The sequence below is a fragment of the Podarcis gaigeae genome (assembly GCF_964106915.1).
Source record: "Podarcis gaigeae genome assembly, chromosome: 8".
Classification (NCBI taxonomy): domain Eukaryota; kingdom Metazoa; phylum Chordata; class Lepidosauria; order Squamata; family Lacertidae; genus Podarcis; species Podarcis gaigeae.
In genome coordinates, this window is record NC_139684.1 from 5,111,125 (window position 1) to 5,131,300 (window position 20,176).

At 42.8% G+C, this 20,176-nt stretch overlaps 1 protein-coding gene across 6 annotated transcripts in view; it reads right to left on the minus strand.

The window, feature by feature from the left end:
* Positions 1-845: 845 nt before the first annotated feature.
* The window catches only part of ANXA4 (annexin A4), a 29,606-nt gene continuing 10,275 nt past the window's right edge, over positions 846-20,176 (minus strand). For 4 of the 6 annotated variants that reach the window (XM_083753390.1, XM_083753389.1, XM_083753393.1 and 1 more), the window contains exons 2-13: positions 19,957-19,999; positions 18,247-18,334; positions 16,661-16,755; positions 15,203-15,316; positions 14,175-14,265; positions 13,861-13,940; positions 13,241-13,297; positions 12,817-12,910; positions 6,909-7,004; positions 4,255-4,313; positions 3,982-4,104; positions 846-3,284 (exon numbers count right to left, since the gene is read on the minus strand). In XM_083753390.1, the coding sequence (XP_083609516.1) occupies positions 3,225-3,284; positions 3,982-4,104; positions 4,255-4,313; positions 6,909-7,004; positions 12,817-12,910; positions 13,241-13,297; positions 13,861-13,940; positions 14,175-14,265; positions 15,203-15,316; positions 16,661-16,755; positions 18,247-18,334; positions 19,957-19,959 (960 nt within the window). In that variant the 5' untranslated portion in view covers positions 19,960-19,999 and the 3' untranslated portion in view covers positions 846-3,224. Of the gene's footprint in view, positions 3,285-3,981; positions 4,105-4,131; positions 4,150-4,185; positions 4,314-6,908; positions 7,005-12,816; positions 12,911-13,240; positions 13,298-13,860; positions 13,941-14,174; positions 14,266-15,202; positions 15,317-16,660; positions 16,756-18,246; positions 18,335-19,956; positions 20,003-20,176 lie in introns of those variants that run through there. The other 2 variants (XM_083753391.1, XM_083753394.1) reach the window with 2 other exon arrangements.

A 20,176-nucleotide genomic window follows, 5' to 3' on the forward strand; every position in this document is an offset into this window, starting at 1 on the left:
CTGGATCTGAAGTTTAGATCTTAAACTCATCTCTCAACCTTGGCAGAGCAGGGAGTTCTCCAGCACCATGTCCTCTTGGGGACTCAAGTAGCTGCTTCTCTAAAACGAGTACCTTAATCAAGGGCTCTGAACTAACAAACAATATGGTTGCAGATGATAAAATTCCCAAAGTTTCTCCCCAGAACCTTACAGACCTGCATCTTTCTTTGCCGTGTTTTGATGCTCCCCACTTTCTTGTATGATGTGGCTGCTACTCTCCAGCTGACTCTAGAGCCTGTGCTCTCTTTTGGGATCAAGCAAAGATGCTGCTACGCCCAGGCACTCGTAAGGTTTCCAGGAGACATTCCTTGATTCTAAACTTGGCAATTCCTCACCAGCTGTGGGGATGTTTTTGGGAAACTTAATCACATTTGCTACCCTCATTTACTACAACACCTACGGCTTTAAAAGATTAGACAAATTCATGGAGGAGAGGGCTATTGATGGCTACTAGCCTTGATGGCTATGCTCGGCCGACAGAGTCAGAGGCAGCAATGCTTCTGAATGCTAGTTGCAGAAAATCACAGGTGGGGAGATTGCTCTTATGTTCCAGTCCTGCTTTAGGCTTCCCGTTGGGCTATCTGGTTGGCTACTCTTGAGAACAGGATGCTGGACTAGATGGGTCACTGGTCTGATCCAGCACAGCTCTTCTTAGGTTCTTAGCAAGATTCCTTTGGTGGGTGAAGGGACACTACAGAATATTTCTTTCCTAGGGTGCTTGTCCAGAGCCTCGTGTTCAGTCCCTACAGTCTTCTCTTGTCCATCTTACCAGGAGACTTCTACCCCATTTTTTTAAAAAAGCAAAGTTTACAGCAAACACATCTTTGGTTTATTAGAGTGGAAAGCAAGTAGCATGATGCCATTTCAACCTCCTGTTGCACTGCCACATTTTTGCAATGGCTTTACAGTTGTTTCCCATTTAACCAGAAGTCTAGGTTGTCTTCTAAAGGAGAATTAGTTTTAGAAGACTGAAACTTGACTCAAATCTCAGGTTCAATTCCCACTCTTTTAGAAGAAAAATAGAATTCACACAAACATGAAACAAAAGTAAATCACAACCTGATAGGTTTTTCTTTTTTTCAAAGCACAGATGAGAGGGCTTTCTGAGCAGTGAGTGACATTTGGACCAGCTGCTGTACATAAATTGTTTCCTAGATCAGAATTGCTCTCTAGTGGAAGAGTGGAGGAGACAATTTCTCTTCATGCTTCTGCTCCAATCAAAGGCAGAGCTTCCTGCACTCATATCTGTATCACGTTCAGAAGAGTCAACCTTTATCACTTATGCTCTTGGTGCTAAGACTTCGTATCAGACTGTTTCTTGACTTTTTGCATTTCACAGGAAAGGCACAAAAAGGTGTTACATTTTTGGCAGCAGAATATGTACAGACACAGCAATTTACAACTTGCAATTCTAAAGGCACCACAGAAGGAGAGGATTGTTTCGTTTTAAATAAGTGCTCTAGCATTCTGAGTAGGACCCAAATTGCATTCATTTGCTGTTAACATGTTTTGTTCTGGACACAGATTTTCTGTTCAGAGCATGTGTGAAATTCTTTGCTTTACATTTTTTTTCCAAAAAATATGCACAGTGGCTAAAGGGCAAGAACTTGTGAGGAAGGCAGAAGCACAGTCTAGCTGAAACTGGCCTCATTTTCCTCCAGAAGCACTTGATTTTCTTAAAAAGGGCAAAATCCCTGAAATCAACTACACATAAATGGGAATGAGGCCCAACCCACTTTGGGAACTAAACAAGAGGTTGGACTTGGCAATATCCAGATTTACTGAAAAGAACAATTTTTAAAACGACTCATGCAAGCAGCGGTTCCCATATACATTGATTGAAAAGCAAGTCTCCCTTGCCATGGGTACGAAGGGTACTGTGTAAAGGTGGTATGGCTGGGTCATTACAGGGAGCCCCAAACCAATAAGGCAAGCACCAGGCAGGCAGTGCAGCTGCTGCCATTGCCATTTGCCCAGAATGCCTTGGGGCCTCATTTGTTGAGGCCGCAAAAGAATTCTGGGGAAATGAAGACAGCAGGAGTACAAGTCACAAGGGCAAGGGTTGAAATCCAGCACTGCCCCTTCATTGTGCAGTATTTGTTCCTGATTTTGGTGGGCATGGGAAGCTAAGTAACAATGCTTACGTAGCTTCCTGTAAATGAGGGTGTAGTTGTGTGGGAGATGTACTTTGGGGAAGGGCCACAGAGCACCTGCTTTGCATACAGAAGGTCCCAGATCCTGGAATCTCCAGGAGAGACTCTTCACAGGAATCTTTGGGAGTTGCTGCCAGTCAGTGTAGACAGTGCTGAGCTAGATGGACCAATGGTCTAACTCAATATAAGGCAGTTTTCTCTCTTTCACTTCAGACCGCAAGGCAGGCCTATGTTTCATTTACAAATCTACAGCAGGCGTGTCCAACAGGTCGATCGTGATCTACCAGTTGATCGCGGGGGCATTCCCGGTTGATCACAGGATCAAAGCAAGAGATCTCTGTGGTGCTCCTGATCAATCCCTCAACAAAGCTCAACAACTCTGAGCAACCCCTCCCCCCAAAAAGCTCAACAACTCTTGGCAATGACAATGGGTAGATCACCACCAGTATTTTTAGAGTGGGAGTAGATCACAGTCCCTTGGGAGTTGGATGTGCCAGATCTACAGAATACTAAAGCTAGCATTCCGTAGCCTGATACAGCCCAAAACCTCTGGAGAGTAACTCCACTAACTCCAACCAGTCTGTAGTCAACGTCCAAGGATGGAGGGGGTTATGGTTTGGCAACAGCTGGAGGTCACCAGGTGAGGAAGGCTAACTTAGGTGGTCAGCAGTCCCTTCTGTGCAATCCCTTCAGGAGTGAGGAGTATAGGCAAATGAAACCTAGTCAAGAGGACCTGCAGGAAATTTGAGAGTTGTCAGGTTTTGTTTTGCTTTTTTGTTTAAATCACAAACACGTTTGCAGGTCCAATTTTAGAAGCCAGGGCACAAAAAAGATTCAGAGCTCCCCACACGTATATTATCTGCCAATGATTCCAAGGAGAAATTATTTCCAAACCTATTATAGTACACAAAATCTAGGTTAGCATGATGCAAAACTGGCATAAAAGGATTACTGCAAGAGATTGAGACTGCAGGCAGCGTGGGCAAGACGTGCTGCCTGGGTGTAGGAAAAGGCAAGAGGCCATTGGGGCTGTTAGTCTTCCCCACCACAAAGGAGGAGCAGGACTTTCCTGTAGTCTCCTGAGGTGTCGCCCTGAAAGAGAAATTTGAAGCCACTGTCAAGTCATGCTTTTGATTAATGGTTTAAAGCAGTCTCCCCCAACCGGGTGCTCAACAGAGGTTTTGGATGACAGCTCTCATCAGCCCCAGCGCCATAAGGCCATGCTGACAGAGACTGATGGGAGATTTACCTTATTCATTTCATAAAATTGATACATTACTTGACTAAAAAAGCAAAGCTCAAAGCAGTTTACAAGGAGACGAAAACAAAGTTATCAGTAAAAGCAACACTTTATCTTTTGAATGTTTAAAATCGGCAATAAACTAAAAGCAGATTAAAACATACACCCACATTCTACTTATCTAAACAAAAACCATTTTAGCAGCTACCAAAAAGAGTGCAGTCAGGGTGCCCACCTGATTTCAAGAGGCTGGGAGTTCTAGAGTACAGGCGCCGCCACACTAGATGTAGTTTAACATATCTGGAGAGCAACATTGTGGATGGTGGTGGTTTGTATCTGGCTTTGCTATGGCCATTAAGCACTGCTCTAGGCTGCTCCCATGAGTGTGAGCCTCTTTGGGGACATTGTTCCTGCAGGGAATTCTCCTGCCCAAGCCTCACAGCAATGAGAGAGAGCGGCTCAAAGCTTCATTAGGCATGAGGCCTACATGGGAATTTAAAGGTGCTGGAATTGGATGGGGAAACAAATGAACAAAAAATGCAAGCTCACCTTAATGAAGGAGTAGAGGGATTTTCCATACATCCGCTTGAACTCTGCCTTGATATCTATCATATCTATCTCACAGCGGGAGACCATTACTCGAATGAGGGTGTCGTCATTTGTCCCTAAACCCTTGATTTGGGGGGGGGGGGAGGAGAGAAAACAAGCAACTGGTCACTCGGTTTTTGCATTCAAACAAACAAACAAACAAACAAACAAACAAACAAACAAACAAACAAACAAGGCACATTCAAACCTTTCTCTCTCCCCTGCCCCATTTACCTTCATGGATTTGTACAGCCTTTCAGCAAAGTAGGCATGCCTATTTCTTATACAGTTTACTGCAAGGAAAAAAACAAAGGGAGCGAGGTTAGCAAAGCTAGAAAAGAGAGCTGGAACCAGACAAGCTCATGATCAAGGAATATAGTTTTTCAAGCAAACAGAGGGCCTGCATTTTTGAAGAAAGAAAGTGTGGTGTCAACGGTACTTGGCCAAGAGGAAACTGCCCAACATAGGAGTCCCTTCATCAGCAGCCATTATCCAGTGAGAAAGCATGAAGGACTCTAGAATAAGGGTGGGGGAAACCTGTTGCCCTCCAGAGGTTGCTAGACTACAACTCCCAGCATCCCCAACCAGTGCATATGCTGGCTGTGGCTGATTGGAGTTGGAGTCCAACTTTTTAAGCAGAGGTTGGATGGCCATCAGTCATGTATGATCTAGTTGAGAGTCCTGCATTGCAGGGGGCTGGACTAGATGACCCCTGGGGTCCTTTCCAATTCTACACTTCTATGAGTCTATGCGCTGGATGGTCAGACCTGGCCTAGGAAGTCACAGATTCAAATCCCTGTTACAGATAGGTAGCCGTGTTGGTCTGCCATAGTCAAAACAAAATAAAAAAATTCCTTCCAGTAGCACCTTAAAGACCAACTAAGTTAGTTCTTGGTGTGAGCTTTCGTGTGCATGCACACTTCTTCAGATACACTGAAACAGAAGTCACCAGACCCTTCTATATAGTGAGAAGGTGGGGAGGGGTATTACTCAGAAGGGTGGTGGGAATGGGTGATTGGCAGATAGCTGTGATGAGCCTGTTGACGACTCTTAACGACTGCAATAGGTCTTACAGGAAAAAGCAAGGGGTGAGAAGGTGAAAAATGGCTTTGTCATGTATAATAAGATAAGAATCCAATGTCTTTGTTCAGACCAGGTCTCTCCATGGTTTTAAGTTTGGTAATAAGTTGCAATTCAGCAGCTTCTCTTTCCAGTCTATTTCTGAAATTCCTTTGTAATAGAACAGCTACTTTGAGATCTTGTATAGAATGTCCTGGGAGATTGAAGTGTTCTACTGGTTTCTCTGTCTTGTGATTCCTGATGTCAGATTTATGTCCGTTTATCCTTTGGCGTAAGGTTTGGCCTGTTTGTCCAATATAGAGAGCTGAAGGACACTGTTGGCATTTGATGGCATACACAATGTTAGACGATGAGCAATTAAATAGTCCCGAGATGGTATGTGTGATGTTGTTGGGGCCAGTAATGGTGTTGTCCGGGTGTATGTGGCAGCAAAGTTGGCATCTGGGTTTATTGCAGGCTCTGGTTCCAGTGTCCGTGTTAAGTCTGGTAGTAGTATTATTGTGGGTTAGGAGTTGTTTAAGATTGGGTGGCTGTCTGTAGGCAATGAAAGGTCTTCCTCTCCTTTGCCCAGAGCTTGAGAAAGAGAACGGTCATTGTCCAGGAGAGGTTGTAGATCTCTGATGATGCGTTGTACTGTTTTAACTGATCAGTCATGATATTATTATTGGCCAAGTTCAAACATCACATTGAACTACAGTTTAAAACAAAAACTATGGTTTTATTTTGAAACAGAAGCATTGATTCAAACCTCTCGCTCTGCTGCTGCCTTCTTCCAAGGAAGCAGGAGTTTGGCTTGTCCAAGGAGTTCTGAGGAATCTGGGCTGTCACCATTATTTATTATTTACTATTATTATATTTATTTATATCCTGCATTTCCCCCAGACCAGGATGCAAGCTGGCTTACACAAATTAAAACAACGCAGATAAAATACAAAAAGCTAAAAACATATAAAAGATAATTGATTAAAAGTAATTAAACTCATAACAGAATTAAAACAACACAGAAAACACATCCATTAAAATACATACGGTATATTATAAAATGTCTGAACCCATTTTGCCTCAAGTGCTAGTTCTCTCCAAACAAACCATGATGTGTAACCCAAATTTGTTCCAACTTGTTCAGCATTAAATTTGTTCACGTTAAATCATAGTTTGTTTTTAGCTATGGTTACGTGAAAGTCAGATCATTATTTGTTAAAAGGGGTGAGTTATAAATCATTCTATTGCAAAGACCCTTTGCAAATACTAAATTCTAATAGATATTGATGAAATCAGTAAAACAAAGAATGCCACAGTATCGGCTTGGAGACAAAAACATCTTTACACAGATCAGTCCACTAATACACCTCAGCCCAGCAGGCCAAAAGGCTTCTAGAATAAAAACACCTTCAGCAGACAATGGAAGGTCGGTGCGGGGGGCAAATGAACCTCCTGAGGCAATGAGTTCCAGTCTGCATGTGACCAAAGAAGTGGTTTCTCATGTTTGAACAAACTGTTACCAGAATGCGGGGAAAAGTCTCCCCTGCAGATATTAAGTAGCTTTGAAGGCTCACATGGAAGGAGGCAATGCATTAGCTATCCTGGGCATAAACCATGAAATTCACCGGGTGACCTGAGCCAACCTATCTCAGTCAAGCCTATCTCACAGGGCTGCTGGATAATCTTCATGTAGAGTTTATTGGACTCCTTGAGAGAAGGGTGCAGAAACCAAGAACATCATTGCAAGGCACCTCCATAGCTCTTTCAAGTTGCCCCACAAGACCATCCCTTCCCATTTCATTGCAGCAGCTGAATAGATGACTCACCTATCGCTAACAGGGCATCCTCAAGATCTCCTGACATTTCAGATTTAATGCTCTCCGTAATGTCTTTGTTAGCAATCTTCCTGTAGTCATCGAACACTGGAAAGCAAAAGGAGGGTTTTACTAGCAAATTAAAAGTAAAAAAGGTGCCAAATCTAGAAGCCCACATATTTAGGATTTTATTCAACCAATTTCTACTAAGAGTAGACTCACTGAAATTAACTGACAAAAGTTAGCCATGTCTATTAGTTGAAATGACTTTACTCTGAGTAGGATGAGCACTGGCGACAACACTTAAAATTGCCCTCTGTTTTGCTGCTTAGATAAGCTAGAACATAGAACATTAGGGGAGTTCCCAGGTTTCTGATATTTGACTTATGATTATTTTAAAATAAGAAAATGGTAGTTCAGTTGAAATATTTTCCCTTTACTCTTCCACAGTGCAGGTTTAAACAAACTCTGTGACCTTATTTACACAACCTCAGCCACTCACAAGGGATTTGTAGAAATTTCAATTCAAGGAATATAGAATCCCTTGGTTGCTGTGAAAATTTGATACACCAGACTTCCGGGTTGGCGCCTCCGGCAATGGCGGAGCTCCTCCGATCGGGAGGAACTTGCTCTGTGGAAATCAGGGTCTGACCGCCACGGCAAAGGCGGAGACCCACTGAAATCACAGGCGGGAGAAGCTTGTGAACCTGGGATTTGGCTGGCACCTTTTGCGCCTCCCCTACTCGCGGGGAAACCCTGTTTTGGGGATCCGGAGCGACGTGGGGTGAGTGGCTCGGTGCTGCGAATTGACTGCTTCTTTCACGGAGTGAAGCCGCATTGCTGTTGCCGGAGACCGCTGACTTTTTCCTGTGGACAATTGGCCTTTAAACAACTACCCGTGAGTAGAACGGAAAATTGGATCTTTAAATATCTTAATTTGGCACCGAAACGGGAAGGTTTTAAACAGGAAGTCCGCCTTCCTCTTTTGTAAATAGATTGAAGCAAAGATGTTACAAGCTAAAGTCTTGGAAAGCCTTTGGCAAAGGATTAAATTTCCATCGGTTAAAAACATCAAACCCCCCTTGGAAGCAGGAGAAGAGGGGGGAAATTTTGGACCTAGCGAGCCTGCAGAAGAGAGTGAAAAATCAAATAACCACTGCTCTGAACCTGGAAATGGGCTGCCAGAAAGAGTGACGTTTTGGGAGAGTTCATTGACTGTGAACAGAACGTATTTGACAGCTAGCTAAATAAGAGAAATATACTGTTTCCATTGTCCTCTTCTGCGTTTAAAAAGGAGGAAAAGTAACTGAAAATTGAAACTATCTTTATTGCTTGAGTTGTGCTTGAAAGGATTGATACAAGTGGAGACTGTTTCCCTCTAGAGGGAGCTTTTGAAATTGTTACAGGAGTGGAACTGGGGAATCTCCAGCTGCAAGGTAAGAAATTGTGAGAACCAGGGATTGACCTTGGACCATTTAAGAATGTTGACAGGAGAAGCCATAGTGACTGCATTATGTAAGATAAGCTATTCGCTGGAACAGCTTCACAATAAGACAGATGATATGACTATTAAAATTGATAACTTGGGACAAAAAGTGATTAATTTGGGACAAAAAGTGAGCACCAACACAGAAATTATTCAGGACTTGGTACAGGAATCTACTTTGGCAGGACAAATTGTGGAGGAGGAGAAGGAGAAAGCTGCTGTTGTTGTTGAATCTAAAGTAATACAAGCGGGATCCTCAGCCTTACAGAAGCAAATTGAGGACTATAAATTGAGGCCTCTTATGATTGAATCTAGATAAAATCAGATTTTGAGGATCGGAGCCTGGCTTGAATTGGAGAAGGAAAGTTGGAAAGATCCCTCCATGCAGGGATTATCTGACTTTTGGGACATGGACTTGGGTCAGGAGGAGATTGAAGTTCTGGGGGCCTTTGGATTTGGAGGAATCTTGAAACATGTCTTGAAACACTTTATGGATCTTAGTTTTAACTATGGAAATTTGGCTGACCTGTCGAGAAGGAATAAAAGTATTGTTAGGTTGGAGTCTCCTCGAGATCTGCTCCTTAGCACTAAAGAATATGAAGAAGACCTGCAGAAGGGACTTGGAAAAGAGTTAAGAGCCTCGGACATAAGATCTCCAGGTTGATGGACTATATGGAATTGACGGAAAGGACTGGCAGAATCCGAGACGAGGGAGAAGAGATGGTGGAAGAAGATTGGAAAATTTAAAGTTTATATATAGAAATACTATAAAACTAATGAGTGATAGAAAAATGTTGGAATGAAATTTTATGGCCTTAGTAGAAATATTATAAGAGGTTAAGCATATATAAGTATTTTAGTTTTAATGGAAAATAAGGGTAAAAATATGTTAAGATATTTATAATATGACAGAAAATAGAGAAAGATGGAAAGGATTTGCTGAAACAATTAATAGAAGTGGAATACAAAAAGGGAGGTGAGAGGAGGTCGAGGAAACAAGGGAATGAAAGATAGAGTATGGAAAAGGGGTGATGTATGTTTTTAAATTGTTTTTGTTTTGTTTTATTTAGGGTTAGGGAGTGGGTTTTGTTTAGTTTAGTTTAATGTGTTTAGTTTTGGGTTTAGGTTGTGTTTTGTATTGTTTATATATTGTATTGTATTGTTTTTTTCTCTTTTGTTTTTTCTCCTTTGTCGTCTTCTTTTTTCTTTTCCTTTTTTGTAATCTATAAAAGTAATAAATATTATTTTTTTTAAAAAAAGAAAGCTAGAAATTGTGAACATAGTGCAGACTCTTAGTTCCATTCCTTTCTCCCCAGTGCAAATGTCTGAATGGATCATGTGCTCCTGTCTAGCATGAGTCAAGTAATGGATCTGGTTGCTCTGTTTTTCTTGTCTAAAACCCAGTTCCCAACGTTCTGTTGCACTTTATAGAGTATGGAAAAGGTGTGATGTATGTTTTTAAATTGTTTTTGTTTTGTTTAGGGTTAGGGGTAGGGTTTTGTTTAGTTTAATGTGTTTAGTTTAATGTGTTAAGGTTCTGCTTTGTATTGTTTATATATTGTATTGTTCTTTCTTTCTTTTGTTTTTCTCTCTTGTCTTTTTTTTCTTCTTTTCCTTTTTTGTAAGCTTTAAAAGTAATAAATATTATTTTTTTTAAAAATGAAAATTTGATACACCAAACCACATCAGTTTCCCCTTTGGATTATAGTTGAACACTGCTAAAGAGATAGAACAGATTCTATTGTCTAGACTGTATAACATGTTGATCCAAATAAACATGGACACAACAGATGGTTTATAGGAGATATGGGAAGCTGATTGGCAGATTAGCATCAGTAAAGAGGTGTGGATTTCAATATGGAGAAAATTTCCTTTTAAATTGGTCTTGGCCTCAATAATAGAGGTGTAAAAATGGCATGTCGCTCTGTGGCTCAGTTCTGGGATGAAGTATTTGTTCAAATAAAACCACTTACTGGATAAAATGTCTCTGGCTCTTCTCAATCCATTTATGGGAGACAGTATTAACTTATACAGTTTTAACTTTTAGTAAATTCTCTTCTCCTAGCACCCAGGTGTATAACAAGAAGATTCTGGAGGAACTTAGACAGTGTTTCTCTGACAAATTGGTAGAACAAAGTGGCAAATAGCACTTGTAGAAAAATATTAAAATTGGCACAAAGCTTGAAACATAAAGTCTCTTTTGTAAATGAATAGCACAGTTTCATTATGTACATAGCTAAAAACAGAAACAGATGGTTCCCCTCACATTATAAAACTTTTTGCTTAATAAACTATTTATTGCCTTCTATACAAAAAGTAGTCTGGGATAAGAACTTTTATTCTGCACATACTGCCTAAACACCAGCTTCTGGTGATATATTACTTAATTTATCTCTGTGATGTTGTATATGTTGAAAGAATTAAAGAAAAAGTAAAAAAGAAATATTGTGCACTGGCAAGTTGGGTTGAACAGACATGGGGGTTTCTAAAACCATGTGTGTGAGGACTTAAGTTTTTGTTTTTTTAAAAAAAGGTTTCTATATATTGTAGGTATTAAAAGGAAAGACAACCTTCCATATTTTGCCTTTTTTTCAGTCTACATTAGTGTAGTCTCAAACTGTGTCCTTACTTTACAGCTCCATCAATTCATTAACGTTTGGCCAAGGCAATCCATTTTTGGATTGAGCTTAAAGGCAAAAATGCAAAAGGCCCTCAAAGGTTCAGGAAGCTGCTTGTGTTTGCACATCTTCCGAGCTACAGTGCTCTGCATACTGCTCACTGGCTCACAAATTTACATTTATCTAGGAGGAGGAGGAGGATTAAAAACCCACAGAGTGAATGAAAGACAAGCACCAATAGGTGGTAGCAAAGCAAATGCAGCCGACTTGTCGTGAAGCCAACTCTTACTGTAAGAACCGGTGGAGCAAAAAACAGGAAGATACAGATCTCCTTCCCAGGAAATCTGTGGGGTTCATGTCAATGCAAGTTTCCATGGGCATGAAAGAAAGACACTATGGCAGCATATAAATGCTAATTGAATTTTTCAATCCGGAAGAGCATCTCATGTACGCTCCTACACAGGAGAAAGAAATTAAGTTGGAAAGAGTCCCAAAAGGAAACTGTAGTAAGACTATCTGTCAGGGCTGGTTACACATCCTTATAAGTCACGCCAGGGCTGGCTCCACCCTTAAGAGTCATGTTACTGCCTTTGCTTAGGCTACAAACCTCCAACTGTCATGTGGCAAATCACATGCTTGCTTTTTAGCTTCCCTTTTGCCATTGCTAAGAAATGGCCTCTGAATGTTCTGTATTTTATTGTTAGACATTGTTTCAGTGTTTATTAACATGAGATGTTTGTTTGCCTGATTGATATTGTGATTTTTTAAAAAATTGTGTTGTTTTGTCATTGTTGATGCATTACTTTGAAATGCTGTTACCGTATTTTTCGCACCATAGGACGCACTTTTTCCCCTCCAAAAATGAAGGGGAAATGTGTGTGCGCCCTATGGCGCGAATGCAGGCTTTCGCTGAAGCCTGGAGAGTGAGAGGGGTCGGTGCGCACCGACCCCTCACACTCTCCAGGCTTCGCACACCTCTCCGCAAGCAGCGGGAGCCCAGCGCTGGGCTCCCGCTGCTTGCGGAGAGTTGCCTGCATGCTGAAGCCTGCGCGCACTGAGCTCAGCGTGCCCAGGCTTCGCGGACCTCTCCGCAAGCAGCGGGAGCGCTCCTGCTGCTTGCGGAGACTTCCCTGCACGCTGAAGCCTGCGCGCACTGAGCTCAGCGCGCCCAGGCTTCGCGGACCTCTCTGCAAGCAGCGGGAGCGCTCCCTCGGCTTGCAGAGACTTGCCTGTTTGGGGGCTGGGGTCGGGGGAAGCTCGAGCTTCCCCCGCCCCAGCCCCGCGCCTGGGGGAAAAATAATTTCCCCCCTTTATTTCCCCCCCAAAAAATTGGGTGCGCCCTATAGTCCGGTGCGCCCTATGGTGCGAAAAATACGGTATATTTTAGTATGTACAGTGGTGCCTCGCAAGACAAAATTAATTCGTTCCACGAGTCTTTTCGTCTTGCGATGTTTTTTGTCTTGCGAAGCAAGCCCATAGGGAAATTCGTCTTGCGAAGCGACGCAAAAACCGAAAAACCCTTTCGTCTTGTGCGTTTTTCATTTTGCGAGGCATTCGTCTTGCGGGGCACCACTGTATGTGGTTTTGAACTTCTTTGAGCTTGGTTTTAGCATGGAAAAGCAGCATACAAATAAACTCAGGTTGATGATGATGAAATTTCCTACGCTTAAGTATGGTAAAAAGACACTTTAAATTCCTACCCTCTTGGCATATGTATGAGAAAGGGCTCCCTCCCCTTTGCACATATTCTGAAAGCATCTCAGGTGCCCAAGGTGAGTCTTTGTACAACAACCATCCAAAATGTTCAGCCTCTTACCCCTCAACAGGTGGTTTCTGCTTCTTGAGCACAGGATACTCATGAACTGAGCCTCATCAGTGCCCCACCTATTCTCCCCAGCTTCGTACAGACACTGAAAATGAGAAGTGCAGATAAAAAGGCGTCAATTTTTAAAAGGTCAGTGCAGAAGGACAAGGAAACCCGGGAGGGAAGCAGAGCCTGAGAGGGGAGAAGAGAGGTCTAAACAAGAGCTTGGCTGCAGCATCCAACAGCCCAGACAAGTTCCAAGTAGGTAAAAAGGTGGAGCTTATGTCACACATTGTTTAAAATCACAGCAGAGAGAAATAGCCCTGGGTTAGAAGAACTCACTCCCCTGAAGGAGGCAACTGTGATATAAGCTGCTGCCCCAATGTGGTCTTTTTCTGCAGTAAGATCTGTTCCCCAAGTGCAAAGAGCTACAGACCTGGGCATCTTGCACGGCCAGGCCCTCATCAACATAGCTGCTCTCATCTCTGTTGCCCTGGAAACAAGAGACATAGGTTAAATTCAGTCTAATGCAGGGGGTGGGAATTTCCTAGCGGGGCACTGTAGGTGTCAATGACTATCATACTTTGAAAAACTGGTATCACTGGATCTAGTTCATCAATTTTGCTGAATTAATTAAACTAAACAGTTTTAATTGGATTTTGAATAAGTGTGCAATTAATAGTTACTGTTTTGAATTTCATTTTGTTATTATCATCCTTTGGTCATGTAAACCACTATTCTGAATAATGCTTTTTTATAGGGTAGGATAGGGGGCACTGGAGATGAGTTTATGGAACTCATTCCCCAAAAAAGTGTGTCCCAAAGAGTTTAGGAACCACTGATCCAATGTATCCAGCTTAAACGAGGGGAGATTCCAAGGCAGCAAAAATGCCCTTGGATGTAAACAGTCTGTACCAAGGGGTCCCGAACCAATGGACAAGCATCATGTAAGTGGTTCATAGCATGTCTGCCTTAAATATTGACAAAGAAAGAAATGAGGGAGAGGTGGTTGTGAAAGCTTGCCATAAGGCAGCCTTTGCCAACCTGATTACTTACAGTGGAAAGAGACACCAGCACTCTTCGGAGCATGGAGGAGGTGTCCGAGACAATGTCGTCCTCAAGGCTAACCCCATACTCTGTCAAGAAAGCCAAGACACAATGGCTATAGTGGGGTAGGGTTACTGAAAGTACTCCAGAGAGTACTGAGAAATTAAGAGTCACATTCATTCCCACCACGACAAGCTAACTACCTCAGGCAGCCCATTCAGGAAGGAGGATTTCTAGACAGATCTGGGCACAACCTAACACCAAGTTCTCCCACACAAGCAAACACCACAGGAAGAAACTCAGAAGCATATCTTTATACTTACGATGTTTGTAGGTTTCATTAATCCGCCTGATTTCCGGGTTGGTACGAGAAGCCAATATTTCTATGAGGCAGCCCTCATCTGTCCCAGCCCCCTGAGAGACAGACAGACAGACAGAGAACATGAACAGAATGACCACTAGGGAGAAAGGGAGAGTTCTCATCCCAATGCAGGCAGGATTTAAATGCTGAACCTCCCTGAGGAGTCCTTTCTTTGAAAAAAACCAACAACTTAGAGAAACACCAAGACGGGGGGGTGGGGGGTGGGAAAGTACCCACTGGCCTCAAAACAGATGAGAATGCAGCAGTGCTCATTCTACAGTGGTTTTCATTCTGCTCAGAGGGTTCTGCCCTTTTTACTGCACATTAATGATGGCGTGTGCCTGCAAATGTTTTGGGGTGGTCACTCTGCTTCACTTCAAGACAGTGCATATCCTGCAACAACCTGCTGAAATCAGATTACTTTTCATACCAAAAACATTCTGGTTTATTCTTCTCCTGTTTCTGTTGTGCCGTAGTCCAGATGCACGGGGATGCACCCCAGCACAGACGAAAGAGGAATAAATCCACCACCAGGGCACTATTACTGTGTCAAAAGCACGTTGCAGAATGCGCCCGCTATCAAACACCAGTGTGGTGGGGCCCTGTAGCTGGAATTCATCACACCCAAAACAGACCCATTCAGGTTCCTCCAGGGCAACTTTTCTTTGGCTGCAACATGGTTTTATCTGAACCCTCTGGAAGTTCTGTTTCCCTTCCCATTTCTCCTTCCTGGCTGTGATTGGACTATTTGATCAGTTGGGTCTCTTTTCCAAGGCTACCATTCTATGATTCCATGATCCTAGTACCACATACTCTGGAAACCAGGCCCTGTCCAGCAAAATGTGCATATGATTCCATGATTCCAGTTACATGATCTGTGTGCAGACCCCAGTTACGTCCCACCCAATTTTACATGACAATACTGTAGGAATTATGCTTATTGGGCAGAGTCCACTCATACTTGGGCTTCTGTTACAAGCCTTTGCAAACCTTGACAGCTCTTTTCAGCTCCTGCACGTCATACAGAGTGATGGGTGTCATCAGTCCAATGATAACCCTTTCAAAATTCCCACTCAACTCAGACTTCAAGTCGTCAATCAAATCCTGTTGGGGAAAGACATGTTTTGGGTGAATATCTCACAGAGAAGAAACTGTGAAAATGTGCTTTTAAGCACATCAGAGGTAAGAAAAGTTAGTGAGAGTGGAGCTCCTCCACTTGGCTTAACAGGAATGCAATAAGGTGACACCCCCCCCCCGGGAGTGGGGAGGAAGAACCCAACCTTTTCTTTCTTTAAACAAAAAAACAAGAACAGCTTCTTTCATACTGCTTTGAGGTCATTAGCCAAACAAGAAAAAATGGGGTTTACTCCAAAGAATTTTATAGTCTGGATTCACAGAGGTTTACTTAAGACAAATATTTGTACTACTGGCTGAGAACGTCTGCCAATTATTAACATCACTGCCAATGGAGGGGACCTATAAATTCATTTTTATGGATGGTGACTGATGTATGCATATTAATCATTTGTAAGCATCACTGGAATATTCCTTTATTACCTCCCAAAGCCCTCAGAACTATGAGCACTCACTGCTACCTTTGCTACTTACTTTTATTAAACATAGTTCACCATACTTATAATGTGATAAGTGTTCTACAGGCCTCTGAGGTTAAACTGCCCTTGAGGTTTTTAATAGTCCCATTTTCCAAATGGGCAAACGAAACTGCACTTGTGTGACTTGCCAAAGGCCAAAGAGCACGTGCACGGCTGATGAGACACTTAACCCCTGCGCTGCTGTCCAACATTCAGCCCAGCCTTGCAGATAAATTCCCCCAAATTAGATACGTTTTTAACTAGCCTGCCTGCTGACTTCCAACTGCGCTAGGCCTATGTGGCCGTATGAGCCTGCTGTTTTCCCTGCACCCCAAGGTCTTTTAAGTGTTCACGCTCAGACTGTGGAACTCCCTACCAGGGTGAGGTCTGTTTGACCACCCCCTCGCTTGATCTGTAGTCAGCTAAAGAACAAAAATGGCCTTTCCGCTCCTTCACATTTTTGGACTGCCAGCCTGAAGACTCGTTAGCAGGCTCCTCTTCTGTATATGCTTTCAACTGCAGAACTTGTTTTTCTTCAGTACTGGAGCAGTTTATTGTGTCTTTGATTTTAATGACTTTTTTTGTAATATTGGGATTTAAGATGATTTTAAATAAAAAAAGCGAGCAGAGGACTGGGGAAGAGAAAGAAATCATGCTTTTTCTGGTTGCCTGAAAAGTATTCCTACTCATCACAGGTGGCTATTTAAAAGCTGGGGAAACCACAGGTGAGGGGGGGGGGAATACTTGCCATGACAGATTTTAAACTATAAAACTTCTAAAATCTCAAAAACTAGAGGTGGGGAGCAGGGAGAAGAGAGAACCAAGGAACTACATAGTTCTTATTCAATGCACCTACCCGCCCAATAGTGGATTTGTAGGCTATCTTAATGTCCTGCCGTTGGGCCAAATTCCTGTTAACCAAAATGTCAATAATGGCATCTTCATCTGTACCTGAGGCAAGAAAAGCAACCAACTTATTTGAAATTCAAGCAAGAAAACCCACGTGGGGGTGGGAAGACAATGACATCAATTTACCATGGTAACTACTGACAGGCTTGGAAGCAGCAATTATCTGTAGAAGTGTAAATATGCTCACAGACACACATGCACATCCACTAGTTTACACATTGATGCACATGCAGCCTAAGCAGGTGGATGTGAATGAAGGGGACTGAGCATGGGTCAATATAGAGACTAGTGGGGTGAGGTTATGCAAGACCACCAAGGGAGCTATTGGGAACCCCAGCTCTGCTCTCTTCCAATGGGAAAAATACTAGTCATTAAATAGGGAAGATACATTGTTGCCAGGTTATTAGGGCATCTGGCAATTAAATTTCCTCTCTTCTTTTTTTCTATACCAGTTGTCATGTCCTAGATCCATTAGGATACAGATTTCTATGAAATCACACTTATCTTTTGTGGAGCTATGAATAAGCTACTCTCTAGTCCTCCTTGAACCCCGGTGGTTCAGTTTATTTTTTTAAAAAAGGACACTTTCAGTTTTGAGAGCCTCAATGATAAATAAGATTCTTCTTTAAGGGTGTGGCTTGGCCACCTTCCTAGGAGTCACCTGCAAGTCCACCTATGTTTTTGGTGTGATGCATCTTGATTGTTTCTAGACTCTCCTTACGGTACAATGGGGTCCAAAATTCTGCTGAGCAGATTGGTGGAGGGGACACAGCTTGGCAGGCAATTCCTGCCTTTCCACCGCAACTCTAATCTGTAGAACTGAGTCTGAGATGTGAATGCTCTGTACTAGAGTGCCTGCTTTGCATGCAGAAGGATCCAGGTCTAATCCATCAGGCCTCTTGTTAAAAGGACTGAGCATCAAAGAAAGGAAGACCTCTGCCCAATACCCTAGAGAGCCAATGGCAATCAGAGTAGACAGCGACCATGCTAGACGGACCATTCTCTATGGATAATTTCTTTTTATGTACATAGATGCAAGATAACCAAGGCCATTCTGACAGCCCTTGATACCGAACTAATGGCTTGCTCTGTTAGAACTGTTTAAATCCCATGGCTATTAGCCCAAAGCCTGCAGAACCACTGACCTGAGGCAGAAGAAAAATAATGAGTGTTTCATGAGAGACACAGAACACTTTCCAGCTCAAGGGCTGCATTCCCTTGTGGAGGCAAAAGTGGGCAAAGCAACTCTTAATTTTTGTACAGCTAGTACATTCCAACCACCATGTAAAAGTAAGAGACTTATAGAAATATATACCTACCTCCATCCACGTAAGCAAGAGGTAATTGTCACAAGCCAATGACACACTCCAGGCAGGCAAAAGCATCAGGAAGGGTACAGAGCAAGGCTGGTGAGAGTTGTGGCCTGTGGAGAGCCCCAAGGGCCAGACAGAGAGGTCTGGGGGGCCACTGGTTTCTAATGCCTGGTCTTGAAGTTCCCCACCCCATCAGAGAGAGGGAGGGCCAGAGACTCACCTAGTCCCTTCATGGCCTTACGAAGTTTCTGGGCATCCTCGTCTGCCCTGAAGTTGGAAGCTCCTTTGATAGTTCCCCGGTTTCCTGCCTAAAGCCAAAGAATATCAGCTGTTAAATGCCATCACAAAAAGGGATGTGCCAGCGGTTGTGGCTCCAAATAACTCTTTTTTAAAAAAAAAAATTATTAAGTTTTTGAATATTACAAAAAACAAAAAAGCAGAGGAAAAAAGAAAAACAGAAAAATACAAACAATTAAAAACAACAACAAATCAAACCTTCCCATAACTTGTTTTTCATCTGCTTGTTTCCTTGACCTCCTCACACCTCCCTTTTTTGTATTCTAGTTCAGTTAGATATTTCAGCAAATCCTTTCCATCTTTGTTTTTATCCTAATAATTTATCATAATATACTATAATTTTACATTCTCTTCTCTCACCAATTAACAATCTATTTTTACTTAGTCCTTTATAACATTTCTGCTATTTGAACTTAACCTCTTAAAACATTTCCACTAAGGTCATGAAATTTCATTCCAAGATTTTTCTATCCCTCATTAAATTTTACAAAATTTCCATGTATAAACTTTAAATTTTCCAATCTTTTTCCACCATCTCCTCTCCCTGGTCTCGGCCTCCGCCAACCACTTCCGTCAATCCCAAGCAGTCCATCAACCTGGAGATCTTATGTCCGAGGCTCTTAACTCTGTGGCTCCAAATAACTCAACTGGGCTCCAAATAGCTCACTGAAAGCCATAGTAGCAAAAGCACAGAGATTGTGAGGTGTGCTATATTTCTTCAGAATGGTGGCTATTATGTCTGTTGCTTACCTGTTGCCAGTGGGCAACACCAAATTCCAGTAGAGATTAGGAAAGCTGCAGCTCAATGCTAGAGCACACACGCGGTAGGTGGAAGATCCTAAATTCAGTCTCTAGTTAAAGGAGGATCTCAGGTGGTGGGAAAGATCCCTGCTTGAAAGCTTAAGGAAACTATCACAACTCAAAGTAAGGCATGCTGGACTCTATGAACCAATAATCTTAACTTGGTATAAGAGAGCCAGTGTGGTGAAGTGGTTAGAGTGTTGGCTAAGGACCTAGTCAGGACCTCCTCAGCCATGAAGCTCTATGGGTGATTCTGAGCCATTCACAATCTCTCAGCTACCCTACCTCACAGGGTTGAAGTGAGGATAAAATGAGGAAGAAGAGAACCACTCTATGTATACCACCTTGAGCTCCTTGAAGGATAGGTGGGATGAAAATGCAATAAATAGTCTCTTGTCTTGTTTACCTAACCAAAAGAGTGTGGGGTCTGACTCCTCCCCCTACAAAAGCATATATAGGTTAAGTTCCCACAGGACAGAAGTGGGGAATTATGATACGTAGAAGAACAGCCTTTGCCAACCTGGTGCCCTACCAGCACACTAGCTGGGGCTGATGGGAGTTGTAGTCCAACAACACTGGGAGGGCACTAGGTTGGCGAAGGCTGCAGAGGAGGATTTATGAGGACCCAGCAGCCCTGACCTTTCTGTTGCCAACTGTCAGCTCTGTTGGAACCTTCCCATGGCACTATCATATAATTCTTGCTCTGATAAGAGTGAGTCTTCCGTCTGTTTTATTTCCCCAACTCAATGTCACAGAACAATGGCCCTGTTTATTGGGCTCAGAGCGTACCGGGCACAGCTTGGTACATGCTGTGGAAACAGGAATCACTCACCATGACAGCCACCTGGTCTGGAATTTCCCAAGCCAATGATTATCTGCAATAAAACAAAGATGTGATTTAGATAATATTTGACTTCAAAAGCAGTGCTCTCCTGGCATGGGAGAGAGGGGCTGCTAAGCCACCTGGTACCCCCCAGTACTGGAGAGGAACAGCCCTGCCTACTTTGGGGGCAAACATCTAGACACATCCTTTCCTACCCCCACCACATACG